We start from the raw sequence: 22,630 nt of genomic DNA on the forward strand, positions 1-22,630 counted from the left end.
TCGCTCTTTGACCAAACTCTCCCCAGGCGCCTCTAAATCCTCTTTTCAACTAAGTCTCAACCTTGGCCTATAGAAACCAAAGACTCTCAACAAAGATGATTTTGTCCATCCCTGACCCCTGCCAAACTCACATTAAGAGACATAAGCACGAACATAGTTTCTAATGGCTCAAGGCCACAACCCTAATATGACTCTAGCCCCCGCTGAAAGGGCCTCCATAAGAAAGCTCAAGGCCACCAAAAGTACTTTGTTCTAGCCAACACCTGACAACAGGCCCCACCAACCTCTCTTAGAGCATTTACTAAAAGGCCTTACAACTGTGAATCCTTCCTCTGTCCCTTTCCTATATACTAATATCTCCTACAACTCAAGAGTGTCTTTCTCAAGTACCTGAAAGCTATTCCTCTGAAATGTAATCATCAGGAAGGATGGCACCCCTGTCTCCCAGTCTCCCCGGGAGAACAGAATCCTAACTTCAATACTTGCCAGCTAGCATACACAGCTGGCCTAATCGATATTTATATCGACCAACCCTTTGCAATTTTTCCCTTCCCTGACCTTACTGAGTCCCCATATGCCCCCCTCCCTATTCCCTCATTCTCCTCTTAAAATACCCAGTAAAGTCTGTACGAATTGACATTGAGTTCAGTTCATGCTGGGCTCTCTCCTCTACTGCAATAGTATATTACTGATTACAATCTGTCCTGACCATTTTAACTAGTGTCTGGCTTTGCTCATCTTTAGTAGTAATAGAGTATGAAATAACGCAATCCACCATTCTAAAGCATTCAGTAGCTCTCCTTATCTTTCAAATATAGTTGTGCTGGTTGCGTGGCATTTGAAGCCCTGCCCCAAGCCCAAAAGAACACTTGGGAATTCCCAGTCACTGACAAATGCTTCTTCTTCTCTGTCCTTTGTCCTTGTCCTCCTTCTGATATGCATCCTTCCACATCACACTCTATTTATCTACATTTATATTATACTCATTTATTCTTTCATTCATTCATATGTCAAACACATTCATTAACTTATTAATCACTATCCCTCAAGGAGTCCCACTCAAATGCCACGCCTCTACATTCCTAAAACTTCACTATTAGCTCCACCCAGAGTATTCTTTCCCAACTAGAGAACAGGGTGAGTACATCTAACCTGCAGGCAGAACATTTTTCTTCTATAATATCTTTGATTATTGCTCCTATAGTATTTGTTCTAGCTTCTCCTTTAGGAATATAATATTTTCCACATGTTTTATGAGGGATAGACACACTACAGTCCATGGGCCAAATCTGGTCCACTGTCTGTTTCTGTACAGCCCATGAACTAAGAGTGCCTTTAACCTTTTTAATGGTTAAAAAAACCACAAGAAGTAATATTTCATAAACATAAAAATCATAAGAAATTCAAATTTCAGTGTCCATAAATTCAGTGTTTTTTGTGACACAGCCATGCCCATTTGTTTACATACTGCCTATGGCTGTTTTCATGCCACGATGTTTCAAGAACTGAGTAGTTCTAATAAAAAGAAAAAAAAAAAAATTTGATTCACAAAGCAGAAAGTATTTATAGAAAAAGTGTGCCAACTCCTGTATTAGGTAACCATTTGCTGCAGTGTGTTCACTCCAGTGATGGTTAAATCATACTCTCAGATCTAGAAAAAAAGATGGTGTGCAAGACCTTTTTTTTTTAAAAACAGGCATTCACTCAATTCAGCTCTGATCTTCTAACTTAGCAGCTTCTCCTTCCCGAGCCTATACTTCCACAATCCTGTTCCTATCTCCACATATGCCTTTACTACTTTGAGAGGACTAACGCTTCCAAAATGCACTGGGTCATCGCCAGCTTCCTGCCTACCAATGCCCATGCCATGCGGTGGGAATCTGAGTTGATGGGACAGAGTGGTGGAGGGTACAAAGAACTGCTTTTTCATACTATGTTTGTTAGCACAGCCCGTGGGTCAGAGGCAGAGAGGTTTGATGGACTGAAGTGCCTGCCAATCTTTCCTTAGTGTTTGAGGTAAACCTGTGTGTTATCAGAGGTGAACTCCAGGTAGGTTTTTCTCCAACTGGTTCCATCTACCTTATAATTAGTGGATATCTCTCCCAGATTTTAGATTCAATTGTTTTTCAGTCTAAGATTTCAGTGTTTTCTTAAGTTTTCATTTCATTTTGAGACACACTGACCAGAAGCTCATCTTTGACTACAATGAGAATTTCTTTAAAATCTTTAAAATATTCCAAGAATGAGTCTTTAGCTCCTAAGACAATTTATTGATGCTGTATTATTCAAGTATTCCATAAAATGCTTCCTCCTTTGGGGATTTCAATTATGTTATCTTTATCCTTTCAAGTCACCACCCTTTCCCAACTGGGTAAGCAGCATCAATATGTGTTTATTAAAACACTGAAGAATTATTTCCACACACCTTATAAATTATAATTTAACAAACAGTTCCATTCTGGCCAATAGAATGATCTGCCAAAAATTGTTAGACATTTTCTTTTAACTTTTCTGTTTTATCAGAACTTTAAGTAAGTAATCATTTATTGTTTATAGACTAGACAGTCATACATTATTAGGGTACTTCCTTTCTGCCACACCTACCACGTACTTTGTTTTCCTCTTAATGTATTGGGGAAAAAATAATTATATAACTAAAACACAAGGATTCTGAGAAACAAATAATGCTATTAATAATTTATGTTCTTTCCCAAACACATTGGTCTTTCTTTTACCTCCCTTTTGCCCAAAATTCTGTGAAAGTCACAATGAATAAATAGAACAAAACGGCAATAATGTTAATATTTATTTTCCTCTAATTATGTTTTATTACTTCAATTAATTTTTGTGAAAAACACTGAGAAAGCATCTGATATTTAAAATGTTTTATAAACTTGATTTTTAAAGTGAATCTTTCTTACATCATCCAGCATTTATCTTATACTGACATTTTTATTATTCAAAAATTCTCACTTGAATAAGAAGAGCAGTTCATCTGGAATATCGCAACTATTATGCATCATTAATATACTAATGCATTATTTATGATGGTGAATAATATCCTGAAATGAGAAGTCACTGAAGATAAAATATTGCTCTATCATGTTCCATTATGGGAAGATATACTTTTAATTAAAGTGATGCCATAGAAATTTGAAGAAAAAGAAAGAGTTCTTGATATCGTTCTACCTAAAAGGCTCAACTTCCTTTTTGGAGGCCTAATAAAAATCAACAGTGTTATTTTATAGGTACGGTAAGTATGGACCACTTAGAAATAAAGAATCATTGGAGTGTTGGGCTGAAACAAATCTTAAAGATCCTCTTACTATATCTGTCCTGAGTCCACAAAAAGAGTAGTACCAGAAAATTATATGTGTAGCAATAAGATCATTAAACAAGAATCCTATTTTTTTAATGAATTTTCTTTTTTGAGGGACCACTCCATTACTACTGATAAATGATTGGCCTAAGACAATCATTGGTCCCCTTTCGAACTTAATGTAAACTTGAGTTTGTATGTGTGTAGGTATGTATGTGTGCACAAGCATCATTCCATATATGTGTATCTTTCAGTGTACGTTCTAACTGGTCTGCATATATGAAGGCTGTTGGTACACTGATTTTATAACTCACTGTTCTATAGATGTCTCTCATAAGTCCATTTTTGGTAGTTTTTCCACTGACTCATTTGGTAGTCTTAAGACATACAATCAGATCACCTGCAACTAGAGATGCTTTACCTCTTCACATCCAAACTTAAGTCTCTATGTCTAATAACACTGGCTTGTCCCTCCAACACACATGCACAGCAGAGATACTGAACATCCATCTTTAACTTATGTCCAATTCAAGCAACTAGTGTATGGGGATATAGGTATACATATAGCTGATTCACGTTGTTGTACAGCAGAAACTAATACAACACTGTAAAGCAATTATACTCCAATAAAACACACAGATGGACCTAGAGATGATCATACTAAATGAAGTATGTCAGACAGAGAAAGACAAATATCACATGATATCACTTATATGTGGAATAAAAAAATTATACAAATAAACTTATCTGCAAAACAGAAACAGACTCACAGACACAGAAAACAAACTTACGGTTACCAAAGGGGAAAGGGTGGGGGATGGATAAATTAGGAATTTGGAATTAACAGGTACATACTGGGGCTTCCCTGGTGGCGCAGTGGTTAAGAATCCGCCTTAAGTGACTAAGCCCATGCACCACAACTACTGAGCCTGTGCTCTAGAGCCTGCGAGCCACAACTACTGAAGCCCACACGCCTAGAGCCCGTGCTCCACAACAAGACAAGCCACCGCAATCAGAAGCCCGCGCACTGCAACAAAGAGTAGCCCCCGCTCGCAGCAACTAGAGAAAGCCCGGTGCAGCAACGAAGACCCAACACAGCCAAAAATAAATAAATAAAATGAATAAGCTTATTAAAAAAAACAGATACAGATACATACTACTATATTTTAAATTGATAAACAACAAGGGCCTACTATATAGCATAGAACTACATTCAATATCTTATAATAACCTGTAATGGAAAAGAATCTGAAAAAGAATATGTACATACATATTCATACACATATATATGTACATATATATAGGAGGTATAACTGAATCATTTTGCTGTACACCTGAAACACTATAAATCAATTATACTTCAATTAAAACGTAAAAGGAATTAATGTCTACTCCAAATAGATATATAAAATTCACCATGTTAACTATTTTAAAGTGTGTGACTCAGTGACATTTAGCACATTCACAATGTTGTACGACCATCACCACTAACTAGCTACAAAAAATTTTCATCATCCCGAAAGGAAATCATGGACCCATTAAGCAATCACCCTGCATTAAACCCCTGGCAACCGCTAATCTGCTTTATGTCTCTATGGATTTGCCTATTCTGGATATTTCATACAAATAAAAACCACACAATATGTGAAAATAAACAAACCAACCAACCACTAGTGTCTCACCCCCGGTAAATAAGGTGCTGACTTTTGAACTGAAGCGTGCAAGTATGTGTGTGTGTGTGCACGTGCGTTTGTAAAATAAATGTTAAGGAGCTATCCATCAATTCCTATTTTATTATTTTTTGAAACATAGATAGATTTTAAATTTTGTCAAGAGACTTTTCCCTACCTTCAGGGATGTCTAAAGAATTTTTCTCCTTAGCTCTACTAATATGAAGAATTATACTAACGGATATTTTGGTATTGAGCCCCTCTTGGATTCCTGGAATAAACCCCACTTGGTCATGAGGTATATTTTAATGCAACATTGTTTTCTGTTAAAACATATTTTATTTTGGAATTGTGTATCAATATTCCTAAGTAAAACTGTTCTATAATTTTCCAAAATAATTTTTTAAGATTTTGGAATCCATGTTATACTAACTCAATGAAATAAATTTGGAGGTTTTCCTTCTTTTCCTATCTTTGGAATAATTTAAGCTGCATAGTTAAGTAGGGGTTTATTTGACCCTGGTACAATTCTTGTCAGGAAATATTTTTATTACTTTATTTTATGACAATTAGTCTGTTTAGACTTTCTGGAGTATACTTAATTTTTCTACAGAATGATTCATTTCATGAAGATTTCCAAATCTACCTCCATATAATTGAGCAAATGGTCCCTTAGGATTTAATTTACTGTGCTGTGACTGTTTTCCCTTTTGTACCCTTATGTAACTTCTAATACATAAGAATATTTGTACTTTCTCCCTTTTTCTTAGTTTGTTGAATTTTTTCAAAGAACCAATTTTTAAATTAACTCATCAATTTCCTTTTTATCTTTATTAATTCTATCCTGTTGCTTTCTTTTGTTTACTTTGTTATTCTTCTAGGTTTTTATCTGCTTGTTTAATCCATTTATTTTCTTTAATTTTTATTAATACATGCATTTAATGCTAAAAATTTTCTCCTGATAACTTCCTTAGATATGCCCACATATTCTAAAACATCATGTATTCATTTTCATTATGTTCAAGAAATTCTTCCATTTTATTTGATATTTCTCCTTTGACCTAACATTTACTTAACAGTGTGCTTTGTAAACTTCAGATAGAAATAGTTTCTTAATAGTTTATGGCCTTTGTATGCAAAGTCAGGTTGGCTAAATCTTTGACACATATTTTCTTTCCCTAAGTTTCTTAATACGTTACTCCATTTTCATTTGGCATAAAGCGTTGGTCTTAAAAATAAGTATCATGACAATCTGACTTTCCTTCCTTTAAAAGTGACTTGGTCTTTTTGCCTGGATTCAAAAGATTTTTTTTCTTTACCTTTAAACTCCAATAGCTTTACTATGATTATCTGTCTGGACCAACTAAGAAGGTGATTTTCTACGTAGGCACTATGCATTTTCAATGTGTGGTTTCAGGCAAGTGTTCTTGAGCTTTGGTTTTCTTCCCAGGGTCATTTATTATAAGTGCATTCTCTTATACCTAACATTTTCTGTTGTCCTTTTTATTTAAATGCATTATTTTATACCATATTTAGGTTCACAGCAAATTTGAATGGAAAACACAAAGATTTTCTCATTACTCTCTGCCCAGACATGCTAAGCCTCTGCCATTATTAACATCCCTCACCAACTGGTACATTTGTTATAAGAAATGAACCTTCACTGACATATCTCATCACCCAAAGTCCACAGTTTTCACTCTTGGTTCTGTACATTCTATGGATTTTAACCAATGTATAATGGCATGTATCCATCATTAGAATATCATACAGAATAGTTTCACTGCCCTAAAAATCCTCTTATTCATCCCTCCTCCCTAACGCCTGGCAACCACTGATCTTTTTACTGTCTTCATAGTTTTGACTTTTCCAGAATATCATATAGGTTGAATCCTACAGTATGCAGCCTCTTCGGATTGGCTTCTTTTACTCAATAACATGCATTTACGTTTCTTCCATGTCTTTTCATGGGTTGATAGCTTCTTTCTTTTGGGTACTGAGTAATATTCCACTATCTATATGTAACGCCATTTATTTATCCATTCACCTACTGAAGGACATGCTGGTTGCTTCCAAGTTTTGACAATTATGAATAAAGCTGCTATAAACATCCATGTGCAAGTTTTTGTGTGAACATTTAAACTTTCAACTCCTTTGGGTAAATACCAAGGAGCATGATGGCTGGATCATATGGTCAGAGTATGTTTAGTTTTGTAAGAAGCCTCCAAACTGTCTTCCAAAGTGGCTGAACTATTACGCATTCCCACCAATGACGAATAAGAATTTCTGTTGCTTTACAACCTTTTCAGCATCTGGTATTGTCAATGTTCTGGATTTTGGTCACTAATAGGCACAGTGGAATTTCATTGTTTTGTTGTTGTTGTTTTTTAAGTTTTCAATATTTTATTCAAGTTTTATTTTAAGTGATGTTAATTACAGCTTTTGAAGGGGAGGAACTAATTCCACACAAAATGGAAGACTGTAAAATGTACCCATTAAACTGCTAAAAAAATAAACTGAGTGGCGAAAATACAACAGAAGTTCAATTTAGATTCTGAGTGTTGTCACCATGTGATTACAGTCACAGAGACTCTTCCCAGCTTGCAGCTGGAGCTCTTAGAAGCTATTTCATACTCTGGTGCAAGGGCAAAAAAACACAACATGAGAAAAAACACAATTAAGTCCTGAATTATTGGCTTCATCACATCCACCTTCTCCACCCCAAAATGGCACAGAAGAAACAGCTACCACTCCCTGCAGACTACTTTTGGTGTAAAAGAGGTGATGGATTGGGGTGGAAAAAGTCCCTGCCTAAAAAAGTCCCTTTCAGATGAGTTTGTATACACCATCAAAGAGCCTCTCCTCAATCAGGGTAGGAGACCAAGGTTCAATTCTCAGGAAATCACAATTTCATTCATTTACTTAATACGAATTTACAAATTACAAAGTGCCTGCAAATTACCAACTTCCACTTGCAGCCATTTCTAGGTAAAAAAGAAACCTGACATCTCTAGAGGGGCCAGCAAGCTCCCCCTCAAGTCTACAGCTGAAAGGACCTTTTTTGAAATTGGGTTTCTTCTGTACCTCTGAAAGGGTAACACCCTAAAGCTGAATCACCTTTAACCTGGAAGTCTAACATGATATTTAGCGATATTTGCATCCCAGACATACAACATTAAAAGGTACACTAAATTCTGAAGGTAGCTATGCTGCAAAATAGTTTAAAATGAAACGACTGTGGAGTATTCATTTATGCTTGAAACTCCAGTCCTAGACCAAGCTTGTGGCCACCAGCACTGACATTCTTGCCATCCAGCAGAGCTGACAGTGTCAGTTTGATACCTGGCTTTAAGGTCTGAGTATATTCTAACCCTATGAGGCTGGAGTTGTTCACTTTAGCCGAGAAGCAGGAGTCAGGGTTGATCTGGTACTTGGCTGCTATTCCGAAGCGAGTATTACTGTTTCCTGCTGTCCAGGCCAGAGTAACAGCAGTCTCCAACTATCTTGGTCACCTTCTGATAAATGGAGCCGCCAAACTCTGTCCCATCATTTACATTAGTGTGAAGCTGGAATTCATCGGTCTTGTAGCCAACCGCAAAGTTGCTCTGGGTCACTCGAGACTTTGTGGTCTCAAAATTCATCTGGTAGTCAGCCAGCCAGCCAGCCCTCATAACCCAGCACGAGAGCACCCGGGTGGAAGGCCCGGCAAGGTCGAAATCCACGTCACAGCCCAGGTTGATAATGTTCCCGCTTGTACCCTGTCTTGATTTTAGCATTTTTTTCCCCAGTGTTTGGTGAGAAGGATGAATCGAACGTCAGCTTCAGGCCACGTGCAAGTTGATCTTCCACAGTAATCTCCGTGCCTAGCGTGTTGTCAGTGCTCCATTTCTCCGTAAATGTCAGACCATATTCGGTCCAACTGTACTTGGTTTCCAGACTGCCCGTCACTTTGGTGGTCTCAGTGTTGGCTGAACTTGAGCTTGTAAATTCCAGTCCATTCTCAGATTTTGTTTGCAAATCAAGTTTTATTAAACCAAATGCATAGCCCTTGGTGAAGACATCCCTGGCAGATTTGCCAAGATCAGCATACGTGGGAGGCACAGGCATCTCCTGCTCAGAAGCGGTGGCAGTGGGCTCCGCGGCGGCTACGGCGGGGGCTGCAGCGTGAGCAACCGAGCGAGCGGCGGGGCAGAGGGCCTATCTCATTGGTTTAATTTGCACTTCTCTAATGACGTAAGATGTGGAACCACTTTTCATGTGCTCATTTGTGATCTATATACAGGTATCCCCTGATTTTCAAAAGTCTATTTTTATGCCAGTTGGCTTTTAGGGAAGATCTACATTAGTACCTGTTTGCTAATCAAAAGAGATCGGAAGAGGATTTTTGCTTTTACAAATAAAGGCAAAAAGCAGAAACAGCGTTCAGCTTTTGTCTTGCAGCAAGCCATTACAGATCCAGCCCATACTCTCAGCAGCAAGAGCGGCACCAAGGAGCATGATGGCTGGGTCATATGGTCAGAGTATGCTTACTTTTGTAAGAAGCCTCCAAACTGTCTTCGCGCAGTCCTTCCTCAGAAGCTACGCTCAGCAAATCAGCATCAAGCAGCCCCAGCTTTGACTGTGTCTGTGAGCACCTGTGCTTTATCTCTTATTTAATTTGTACATCTGTTAGCAAGATGTATCCTAAGGTAACTGCTTGTTTGCTTTAAGCCATTTTGCCTTATGAAAAGTTTCATAGGAATGCTCTACTTTCAGATGGCAGGGGAAACCTGTTATCTCCTTAAATGAGGTGTCTTAAGGCCTCTGGCTCATTTTTTTAATCAGGTTGTTTCCTTACTTTTGAGTTTTAAGAGTTCTTTCTATATTTTGGAAACAGTCCTTTATCAGATGGGCCTTTTCCAAGTACTTTCTCTCAGTCTGAGACTTAACTTCTCATTCTTTTGACATTGTCTTTCTCAGAGCAGACGTTTTTAATTTTAATGAAGTCCAGCTTATCCATTCTTTCACGGATCGTGCCTTTGCTGTTGTAATTAAAAACTCATCAACACACCCTAGATCATCTAGGTTTTTCTAACTATGTTATCTTCTGGGATTTTATAGTTTTGCATTTTACATTTAAGTCTGTGATGCATTTTGAATTAATTTTTGTCAAGGGTGTAAGGTCTGTGTCTAGATTCATTTGTTTGCATGTGGATGCCCAGTTGTTCCAGCACCATTTGTTAAAAAGACTATCTTGGCTCCATTGGACTGCCTTTGCTCCTTTGTCAAAGAACACCTGACCTTATCTGTGGGTCTATTTCTGGGCTCTCTATTCTGTTCCATTGATCTACTGGTCCAATCTTTTACCATTATCACATTGTCTTGATTACTGTAGATTTACAGCAAGACTTTAAGTTGGATAGTGTCAGTTCTCCAACTCTGTTCTTCTCCGTCAACACTGTTGGCTATTCTGGGTATTTTTCCCTCTCCAACTAAACTTTAGAATAAGCTTGTCAATATTCACAAAATAACTTGCTGGGATTTTTACAGGGATTGCGCTGAATCTGTAGATCAAGTCAGGAAGAACTGATATTTTGACAGTATTAAGTCTTCCTATCCATGAACACAAAATATCTATTTAATTTTTCTTTGATATCTTTCAAAGTTTTGTAGTTTTTCTCATATAGATATTATAATATTTTATTAGATTTATACCTAAGTATTCCATTTCGGCATGTTAATATAAATGGTATTGTGTTTTTAATTTCAAATTCCACTTGTTTATTGTCAGTATAGTGGGAAGCAATTGACTTTTGTATACTAAATTTGTATCTTGCAATAATTGCTTATTAATTTTAGGAGTTTTTGTTTGATCCTTTCAGATTTTCTACATAGATTTATAACATCATCTATGAACAAAGACAGTTTTATTTCTCCTTTTCCCATCTGTAGGCCTTTTATTTCCTTTTCTCGTCTCAATGCATTAGCTAGGACTTCCAGTACAATGTTGAAAAGAAGTGGTGAGAAGGGATGTTCTTGGCTTGTTCCTGATCTTTGCGGGAAAGCTTCAAGCTTCTCACCATTAAGTATATTAGCTGTAGGTTTTCTGTAGATAATCTTTATCAAGTTGAGAAAGTAAACTAAGACTATATGGGAACTAAGAGTTTTTTTTTTTTTTAATCATGAATGCATGTTGTTTTTTCCAACACAATTTCTGCATCTATTAATATGATCGTGTGATTTTTCTTTTTCTATTGATGTGATGGATACATTAATTGATTTCTGAATGTTGAACTAGACTTGTATACCTGGAATAAATCCTATGTGGTCAAGGTATATAATTCTTCTTATACATTACTGGATTGTATTTACTAATATTTTCTTGAGGATTTTTATATCTACGTATAAAGAGATATTGTCTGTAGTTTTTTTTTCTTGTAATGTCATTATCATATTTTGATATAAGAGTAATGTTGGTTTCATAAATGAGTTAGGAAGTATTCCTTCTGCATCAATCATCTGAAAAAGATTATAAAGAATTGGTATAGTGTCTTCCTTAAGAATAATAAGTGAGGGAATTCCCCAGTGGCGCAGTGGTTAAGAATCCACCTGCCAATGCTAGGGGACACGGGTTCGAGCCCTGGTCCAGGAAGATCCCACATGCCATGGAGCAACTAAGCCCACGTGCCACAACTACTGAGCCTGCGCTCTAGAACCCGTGAACCACAACTACTGAGCCCGCATGCCACAACTACTGAAGCCCACGCACCTAGAGCCCATGCTCCACAACAAGAGAAGCCACCGCAATGAGAAGCCCGCGCACCGCAACAAAGAGTAGCCCCCGCTCACGGCAACTAGAGAAAGCCCACACACAGCAACGAAGACCCAATGCAGCCATAAATGAAAGAAAAAGAAAAAGAAAAAGAAAAAGAAAAAAAGGAAGGAAGGAAGGAAGGAAGAAAAAAAGAATAATAAGTGAATAATCCATTGGGCCTGGTGCTTTCTGTTTGGAAAGTTATTAAATGAATACATATGTATATATTTAAATACAGTATTGCTATTACTATTTTCAACAATCTGTTAGGTCAATTAAGAATAAGAAAAATAAAAGTTTTTATTTTATTTTAACTACTCATTCTCTAATGCTCTTCCTTCCTTGCTAAAGATTAGAGTTCCTGACCTATATATTTTCCTTATTACTGCAGAACTTCTTTTAACATTTCTTGCAAAGCAGGTCTACTGGCAAAAAATTTCCTGAATGTTTGTTTGTCTGAGAAAGCCTCTCTTCTTCACTTCTGAAGGGTAATTTTGCAGGATATTGAATTCTGGGTTGGTACAGAGTTTTTTATTTTCTCTCAACACTAGATATTTCACTCCAGTTTCTTCTTGTTTCCAGTGGTGTTTTGAGAAGTTGGATGTACTTCTTATCTTTGCTCCTCCATTGGTAAGTTTTTTCCCTCTGGCTTCTCTCTGGACTTTTTCTTTCATTTTCTGTACCTTGAAAATGATACACCTATGTGTAGGGGTTTTTTGCATTTATTCTGCTTGGTGTTCTCTGAACTTCCTGGAACGGTGGTTAAGTGTCTGACACTAATTTGCAGAAATTATCAGTCTTTATTGTTTCGAATATTTCTTCTATTCCTTTCATCATGATTCTAGAGAACTTCTGTAGTTGTCCTACAGCTCTTAGATACTCAATTCTGTTATGGTTTTTCTTTCAGTCATTTTTCTCTTTGCTTTTCAGTTTTGCAGGCTTCTTTTGAGATATTCTCAACCTCAGAAACTGTTTGCTCAGCAACGTCCCATTTACTAATAAGCCCATCAAAGGCATTCTTAATTTCTGTTACAGTGTCTTTGATCTCCAGCATTTCTTTTTCCTTCTTTCCTAGAATTTCCACCTCTCTGCTTACATTGCCCATCTGTTCTTACAGGCAGTCTACCTTATCCATTGGAACCTTTAGCATATTAATCATGGTTGTTTTAAATTCCTGGTTTACAGTTGAAAGTCTGGTGGGCCTGGATTACCTATAGATATTATTCTGCTCCTTATTCTCTGTGACATATAAAATTACATCTACATACATAATGGAAAAATGTAAATAATTATATAAATAAATGTAAATTAGATTACTCCACTTATACAGTATAAATTATATGTGATTATTTATAAATTATACACGATTATATATAAATTATATATGATTATATATAATTATATATACATATAACTATATAAATAACTATATATAGTTATATATATATATAGTTATATAAAAGAGAGACAAATAAGGAGTAGAATTATGTCTACAGGCAACAAAAGCACACCAGATAAACAGATAAAAATTGAGATGAGGTTCCTTGTATGCTTGGGAAAGGAGGGTGGGTCAGCATAGCTTTTGTAGCTTCAGCGTCCTACAGCAACTTGTTCTGCTGTTTTCATCTAGTGTTCAAAACAAGGCTTTTTGATTATGAGATCTATTGGCTGTTTCCCTGCCCCACTTTCACCTGGTCCTTCTCTCTCCTTTGCCCCTATCCACCCTACTCAATCTGAACTGGATTCCCAACAATTTCCCCTCAGAGCAGGGCTTTGTCAAGAAAAGAGCCTTATTTGGTTAGTTTCACAAGTCCATAAGCCAAGACTGCTCTAGAAACATCCATCCTTATCATAGTTCCTTTGCTCCTTCCTAGTTTTAGCTGCTAGTTTCACATTGGCCCACCATGCTTTCTAGTGAGTACCTGTTACTGGTTTTCAGAGACAGCAGAAACCATGTCACCTCCCCTACACCTCCTCCCCTACACTTACTGATACCAGAGGTGGGGACAACTTGTCACCTAGTTTGTTTTAGATATTATATTGTCTGTGGGTTTCAGGTTTTGCCATCATCATAGGTCTGTTTTTATGTGGAGATTCAAGGAGGTTAAAAACTATGCCTCCCTAATAACTTCTCATTTCTCCATAAACTTTTTAATAATAACAAGGTGGGTATCTCTGAAAGTGACTAGTTCCAAAGAACAAAAGCCCAACTTTTCAATTCTAAAATATAGAAACAAAAATGTCATTCATATAAGGAGTGTGCAGTAAATATCCATAATTATGAATTATGAATAACTAATTAAACATATCATCAGATTTAATGTTTACATGTTCTGCAAGAAAATCTATGCTGGAATTATGAAACATTCTCTTTCAGGCACAGATCAGCCTGAATAAATATCCTAGGAAAATGAAACAGTCTTCTGAAAAAGTAAGTCTTGCATTTGATTAGAAGATTCTGTAGCTTAAGGTTTTTCTGGGATCATTTCCAGGAACATGTATATAATTTACAGTGACTGACTACTCAATGCCAACAATAATTCTGTTCTCCCAACCTTTATAATAAATGCAGGAGACACCAATTTGAGGGGTAAAAAAAAAGGCTATCTCTCATTTTCTATCAATGAATGTCAAATCCAGATATATCTGCATGAAACACATCTGCACCCAGGCTTAAATAGTTTAAGCATCAGCTGAAATCCACAGTTTTGACTCTTTGCTATTATAGAAAATTAAAAGTCTATTTTATAAAATAAATTGCCCTAAGACTAGTGGTTGCCTTTCAAATTTAATAATCCATTAAATGTTATGAATCACTCACTAGTGCTTCATACTAAAAAATAAGAAAATAAGTGAGCTATACCCAGGTCCTCAGGGAATTTAGAAGCTGGTGTATGTACCTGGGAGTATATATACTTACATATTCAGGGAGAGAAGACGTTGTGGATATTATACAGAATTAAGCCCAACTGACAATATAATAAAAATATAAATAAATCACTTAAGAAAAACAGAAAGAAAAACAGCCCAGAGGAGGGACTATTTGAGATAGGCTTTGAAGGACAAGCAGTATTTAACCAGCAGGAAATGTAAAGGAAGGATATACAAGTCAGGGAGAACAAAGTAAAACGGAGATATGAAAAAAAACTGACACAGTAGGGAATCATCAAGTAATCTGAGTAGGGTAAAGAAAAGAGTATTTATGTTGTAAGAACTTTAAGAAAAAAGTTCAGGGGCTTCCCTGGTGGCGCAGTGGTTAAGAATCTGCCTGCCAATGCAGGGGACACGGGTTCGAGCCCTGGTCCAGGAAGATCCCACATGCCGTGGAGCAACTAAGCCCGTGTGCCACAACTACTGAGCCTGCGCGTCTGGAGCCTGTGCTCCGCAACGAGAGGCCGCAACAGTGAGAGGCCCGCGCACCACGATGAAGAGTGACCCCCCGCTTGCCACAACTGGAGAAAGCCCTCGCACAGAAACGAAGAACCAACACAGCCAAAAATAAATAAATAAATAAATAAATTTATTAAAAAAAAAAAAGTTCACATTGGTTTACTGGACTTCAGTTGCTATTTTATTCTATGCTTGATAAACAATTTCAGTATCTCATCTTAAATACAAATTTTCAGATAAACCGAAAAAGAATAACAGAGCACGACAACAACAAAAATGGCTGAAATGGTCAGTTCACTATGTCAACAGTCACAACTAGATAGCCAAGTATCCCTGCGAAGATTAAACAGTTTATTTTTTTTCCAAAAATTTTTTTCAGTTTTTTTGAGATATAATTGACATGCATCACTGTGTAAGCATTTACTGAAGTATAGTTGATTTACAATATTATATTAGTTTCAGGTATACTAACATGGAGTATACTAGAGTGCTCCACGTATGTTCACTTCTAGGATTTTATGGTTTCAGGCCTGACATTTAGTTCTTTAATCCATTTTGAGTTTATTTTGTATACAGTGTGAGGAAATGTTCCAATCTCATTCTTTTATAGGTAGCTGTCCAGTATTCCCAGCACCACTTACTGAAGAGACTGTTTTTTCTTCACTGCATATTCTTGCCTCATTTGTCATAGACTAATTGACTGTAGGTGCCTGGGTTTATTTATTTCCGGGCTGTCTATGCCGTTCCATTGATCTATGTGTCTCTTTTTATGTCAGCACCATGCTGTTTTGATTACTGTAGCTTTGTAGTATAGTCTGAGGTCAAAGAGCATGACACCTCCAGCTTTGTTCTTTTTTCTCAAAATTGCTTTGGCAATTCAGGTCTTTTTGAGTTCCATATACATTTTAGGATTATTTGCTCTAGCTCTGTGAAAATTTTATGGGTATTTTGATAGGGATTGAATTAAATCTGCAGATTGCTTTGGTTAGCAGACATTTTACCAATATTATTTCTTCCAATCCATGAATGGAATATCTTTCCATTTCTTTGTATCATTTTCAATTTCCTTCAACAGTGTTTTATAGTTTTCATAGTATAGGTCTTTCACTGCCTTAGTTAAGTTTATTCCTGGGTATTTTATTCTTTTTGATGCAATTTTAAACAGGATTGTCTTTGTTTTCTCTTTCTGAGAGTTCATTGTTAGTATATAGTAAGCAGGGTTGGAGTGTTTGCTGGGCTCAGGCTGTGGCATGCACTGGGGCAGTCACAGGCAACCAGGCAGCCATCTCAGCAGTTTTCAATCTGCCCTCTCCACCCTGTTTCAGGAGCAAGCCAGCACAAGCACACTGCTCACAGGCAAAGTTCAGGCTTCCCATAGCTCTCCTTTGAGTCCCACCAGCCCTCCCACCAGCCCAAGGGGCTCATTTTCCCTGTGTCAGACCCCAGGGCTGGGGCATCCAATATGTGACAGGAACTGCTGACTCCCCAGGGCAAATCTCCACCCGTGTAATCTCTCTTTTCCTCTGAGTCCCCTCCCAAAGGCACAGGTCCCAACCTGATCACTTCTCCTCCCTTCCTACCCGATTCCATGAGGATCTTTCTTATAGCCTTGGCTGTACAGGAGTCTTTGTGCCAGTCTCCCGTTAGTTTTCAGTGAGAACTGTTCCACATGTAGATGTATTTTTGATGTGTTTGTGGGGAGAGGTGAGCTCCACCTCCTCCTACTCCTCCATCTTGACCTATTTCAAGATTAACCAGTTTAAATGGATGCCTAGCTTATTTCAGTGCCTTGACTGCTACATGACATACCTACTAGAGCATCAGGAGAGTTCATTTTTAGTACTGGAAACCAGCTCTTATATTAAAGGACCAAGAGAACCATAGCCAGTACAGTGAAAAATAAAAACCCAGCTAACTAACTGGCCTGCCTGGTTCTAGCCACGACAAAATACCAGAAACCACAGGGAAAATACTAAATATTAAAATTCTTAATAAGTTCTTTTTAAGAAGAATATTTTTCACAACTGATACCTATTGTGGTAATTTTCACAAAGAGAATGCTCAATAAACACTTGTCAAATTAAAAATAAATCTAGGCAGGGCTATAAAATGCATAATGTTTTGTCACCCACCATTACAATATTAATAATGTGACTTGGCATTAAATTACTATAATAAATAAATCATATGTATACATTGCTCAGTGTTATTCCACAGAGTAATGAAAGGGGTACTGTGATATAAAGGGAAGAATCAGGGACTCGAAGCCAAAAGACCGAGGTGTTAAGTGTGAAAAGCTATTGTCGACACTTGGTTTGAGTCCCAGGAAGTCTTTGGTCTAGTACCTGCCCTCTACTAGCCCCCACGTCCTCATGTGTACAGTGACTATAACAGCAATAACCATGCACACATTCTCCTATTGTGACAATTACATGAAATCATGCAGGTCAAAGGACTCTGTAAACTAAAAAGTGCTACACAAAAGATTATTAAATTGACTTTTCTGGTTGATTTTCTACCCCCAGAAACATCTTCATTTCCTCTCTTTCCTTTATTCTACACAGTCAGCTATCAGTACATCCTCTAAATCCTACAAGTCTATTCTCAACCCCCCCAAGTTTCCCACCACCGTTGCTTCTCATCTGAAGACCCAGCAGCTGCCCTGCAGACTTCTGCAGGCACCTTCCACCTGCTCTCGTTGCTTCTAATCTTACTCTTTCAAAAGCTTCTAATCCCTCACCAGAACCCAACCACGCTGGCAACTTGATCTTGGACTTCTACCTTCCAAAACTGTGAGAAATAAATATCTGTTGTTTAAGCCAAAAAAAAAAAAAACCACAAAAGCCTCTAATCCACAGAAGAGCCAAATCAAATATTTACTTAAATATTAAATCAAATTGCATTGCTCACCTGATCCAATGGCCTCCCTTTATACTAGGAAGGAACCTCAATTGCTAACCAAGGGCTGACAGGCCCTTCACCTCTCCTCACCAGTGGCCCCATTCATGGTACTAGAGCTGCAGGGGCTTACCTGTTTTTTCTTAAACACTCTGCAGGCACATTCCTAACGAGGGGCCCTTGCATTGCCTGGTTCTTTCCAGAATGGTCAAGAACTTAGTACTTCTCCCTCCCTCACTTCATTCTGCTCAAATATCACCGCCTCAGAAAGGCCTTCCCTAAACACCCTTTGTGAAAGGGTGAGTCCTTGCCTTATCGCTCTCCACCCTGTTACTACTCTGCTTTTCTTCACAGCCCTTATGGGTTCTGAAATTATATCACTTATTTGCATTGTTTACTTTTCCCCTACTATATATAAACAGCACGGGGCAAGGACTTTGGCTATTCCTGTTAACAATCGCATCTGAGATATTTGCAAAGAGTAGGGGCTCAACTGAAACTCTGCTTAATGAATAGGGCAAAGATTGTTCAATTTCCTTTAGTTTCTGTTCCATAGAAAATAGCAGAGTGCCCATAAATAACTTCAATGCCCCTATTAAAACCCGAATGTTTGAGTAGCCTGAAAAGGCTTTATCCCACCTTGGAATTCGAAGTGGACTCCAAGAAGCAAAGTCTGTTGCCAAACCCTTCTGCGGCCAAACACAGTTTCTGCTGTTCTTTGTGGATGGTTGCAGTACACTGCAGAACCACTTCATCATCCTGCAGAGGGGAGGAGAAGAGAAAAAAGTGAGATCTGGCATTACTTAGTCTAAATCAGATGCGCAAGGTTATTATTTAATGCTTTTTAAAATCCGAGAAGAATAGGGACTTCGCTGGTGGCTCCGTGGTTAAGAATCCACCTGCCAATGCAGGGGACACGGGTTCAATCCCTGGTCCAGGAAGATCCCTCATGCCATGAAGCAACTAAGCCGGTGAGCCTGCACTCTAGAGCCCGCGAGCCACAACTACTGAGCTCACGTGCCGCAACTACTGAAGCCAGCACGCCTAGAGCCCGTGCTCCACAACAAGAGAAGCCACCACAATGAGAAGCCCACGCACCGCAAGGAAGGGTAGCCCCCGCTCGCCGCAACTAGAGAAAGCCTGCGCACAGCAACGAAGACCCCAATGCGGCCAAAAATACATAAATAGATAAATTTTTAAAAAATTATTTGAAAAATTAAAAAAAATAAAATCAGAGAAAAATAAATATAAGAACAACTGTCCCCAAAAAAGCCAAAGGATCAATTCCTAGCGTACTTTTATTTGCAAAAAAAGATAACTGGGTAGGGGGAGGCGGGAGAAGTTATTGCTATTCCAGGCAATCAACAGCTTTTTTTTTTTTACTGTCATTACTGATCCCCAAAGGCAACTTGCATGGAGAAAAGTAAAATACAGGATTTCCATGTTAGCGCTCCTACACACTGCTTTAAATCATCAAAACTATCAAAAAATGGTCTGACATATTCCTAGGACATCAAGTATTATCAAGAATGGAACAGATTCTACTAGCAGGCACACACACACCGTTCCAAAACTGGCACAGGAAAACAGGTCAATAACAGAGCTTCTGGGTTCAAATCAACCTGAAAATCATCTTAGTTCAACCACACATTGGCGACTTGATCATCTTTGAAATGATCCTGGATTGCTTGAAAATGTACAGAGGGGTGATTTGTTAGTTCAGTCCTCTGCAATCCAACACTTGGTTTCCAATCAATTAATTAAGCAGGGTTACAGGAAAAACTGTACAAGGGAAAGATGATCCATGGGATGACTCAGTACGGGCAGCATGAGCACGACAAGATGCGCGGGCTTTAGAATTAGCAATAAGCTGGGTTCTTACCCCAGTTCTGCCGTCTACAAAATGAGGAGGGAAGTGAGATCAAGTAACTTACACAGTGACTGACATACAAAAGGCCCTAAATCAACAAGAAATGCAAGATATCATTATCATTTTTTAACAGGTTCTAAGTAGCAAATGCCTAAAAAGTCTAGCCATTTATATTTTGACATTTCAAGCTCAAAGAAACAGGACACTTAACAGAGAAAAAAAACAAAAAACAAATATACTCATCGACCCTTTTAATTAGAATCAAAGCGAAAAAGGAATATGAGTACATGCTAGAAGATGCTCACCATGGTAGCATGGTAGAGTGGAGGTGATAAGATATGGCGAATAGTCAAAAGCAGAAAACAAGCCTTTTTGGTTAACCTGAAGAATATGCTTTATCAACTGGAAAAGTGCAGCTGCAATTTAATACGAACCCTTATCATGCTATATATTTGCTTTATTTCCTACGTGGTAGCAGCAACACCTAATAGCTGGCTCATAGCACCGGTCACAGCCAAGTCCAATCTCTTAATAATTAGCTTCCCAACTATCCCCACAGTGCTCAGTGATTCCCAGTGAGCATTCAATTGTTACATTTTACAAGTCAATTGCTAAAAAAACAGCGCTATTTTCATATAATGAGTACATCTGAATATTAATTCATGTTCAGCATGGCTATAATAAAAAATAATGAAGTATCTTTGTTGTTTATATAATCTGCAAGATCAAAGATACATCATGTTTTCCAAATAGGTGGTATAGTAACAAAGAACTGAATTGTGCTGATGTGCTCAATGCCTTCCCAAACCGCCACAGTCTTTTGCTATCTTGTCTCACCCTATGGAACTAACTCTAGCGAGTAAACTACACTCTTGGGTAAGATAGGCTCGTTTGGATACTGGAGGCTATCTAAACACAGTTAGTAAATAATTACTGTAATGTACTAATTAAAGACGTTTTAGGAATGAGAATGAGAAAATACAGCAAGGTATAAGGCAGGTGAGAATAACAGTGCTACCCAGTAAGCCTGAAAGAAGAGAAGGTGTACCATATTTACCAAAAATATAGTGTATGCCAGACCTGGCATTAATTTATTTAATCCTCACAATATCCCAGTAATATACAGATTATCCACATATATACAGATCAGGAAAATGAGGCTCAAAGTAACTTGTTACTCACAGAGGGCTGATCATACGTATTTCCAAGAACTGGTCATTAAACCTAATTTATCTGAATGTAAAAGTCCTCAACCCCACACTGCTTCCAGAGGCTCAGTTGATTTTTTAAGACACGTGTTATCTAGAGAAGTACTTCTCAGTTTTTAACATGCATCCTTTCACCTGTAGGTCTTGCTAAAATACAAGGTCTTGGGTAGATTCTGCATTTCTAACAAGTGCTCAAGTATGAGGGGGATTCAGAATGGGTCCCAGAAAGGATATGGATCCCAGAAAAGATGTGAGAAGTCTTTTATAAGAGTTTGGAGGCAGTCAGTAACAGCTGAATATTAAAATAAGTCTGTGGACTTTGGACAGAACCAGAAATGAGAGCACATTTCTCGAGATGCTCATTAATATGTGATACAAACCAACTATATAAGGGAAAGGAACCAACAATGTACTGAACTACTCTATTAAATTAATAAAACCAACTCACTTGTGCAGTTTCCTTACAATTTAGTGCCTCGACATTGTGTGATGAAGCACCTGGCCACCAAGCAACACCGAGTTCAGGGAGCTCTGCCACGCCACTAACAAGAGACCCATGACTACAGCTTTCAACTATGATCCAACTTTGATGGATCCTAGCCTGACACACTTATAAGACTTTTTCCAGTTTATCTGGGAGCTGTTTCTATTTTACATTCCAGTAAATGAAGAGTTCCTTTTTGACTGAAAGTGAAATATACTGAACACTGATGGACCAAACACCAATTCGCAAACACCTGCCTATTAATTAACCCATCATTCATCTCAAAGCACAATTTTTTCTCCAGAACCACTGTGGTTGGAGAGCCTATTGACTATGCATTTTAAAAGTTCTGATAAGTAGCTTTATTTTTAATTATTATAACCCATGTGCAATGAATCTGGTTATTGTCAACATATACATGTGGGCGTAAGATATCAGTATACACCCACACACACACACACACACACACACACACGAAATCTATTTTCTATTCCAAAAAGAAAGACTAAACACTGCCTAATACTGATGGGATCCAAAGAGTTAACACTGCTCAGGTAACAGAACAATAAGGATACCTTAAAATGTGACTTCTGGGGTCATAAGGTGTCTTCTGAATTAGTCTTTGCTACCCAGGCCCCGAAGTCCAGACTCCTAACTTAACTCTCATTTCTTGCGTTCATATTTTGGTTGTATGTGCCATTGGTGTACCTTAATCCATAAAAACTAAAATCACCCTTCAATATTCACCACCTTTTGGTATACTTTGTTTTTTGAGTTCCCATGTCTTATACCTAGTACCTAGGGCAACAAATTTTGATTCAACTCACAAGAAATCACATTCCATAAACAAAATTCTAAAAAAATGAATTATGCTTATGTTTTTATTTCATTTAAAATTTCAAAGTCTGTTAATTAGTTAACCATGAATGACTAGCATGATGAGATAATATCTTGCTGTTTCTGGAAATGCCTGAACCTACACCAATCCTATTGTATAA

General features: G+C 37.7%; 1 protein-coding gene and 1 pseudogene across 1 annotated transcript in view; both read right to left on the reverse strand.

Moving 5' to 3' along the window:
• Nucleotides 1-19,513, reverse strand: part of RYR2 (ryanodine receptor 2) — a 537,153-nt gene extending 517,640 nt beyond the window's left edge. Inside the window, exons 1-2 of the mRNA XM_061190410.1 lie at nt 19,463-19,513; nt 18,710-18,829 (exon numbers count right to left, since the gene is read on the reverse strand). Coding sequence (XP_061046393.1) covers nt 18,710-18,829; nt 19,463-19,513 — 171 coding nt within the window. The remainder of the gene's footprint in view (nt 1-18,709; nt 18,830-19,462) is intronic.
• On the reverse strand, nt 8,237-9,169 carry LOC133096704 (voltage-dependent anion-selective channel protein 1-like; annotated as a pseudogene).
• Nucleotides 19,514-22,630: the final 3,117 nt, after the last annotated feature.

Source organism: Eubalaena glacialis, chromosome 1 (assembly GCF_028564815.1).
Source record: "Eubalaena glacialis isolate mEubGla1 chromosome 1, mEubGla1.1.hap2.+ XY, whole genome shotgun sequence".
Taxonomy (NCBI): domain Eukaryota; kingdom Metazoa; phylum Chordata; class Mammalia; order Artiodactyla; family Balaenidae; genus Eubalaena; species Eubalaena glacialis.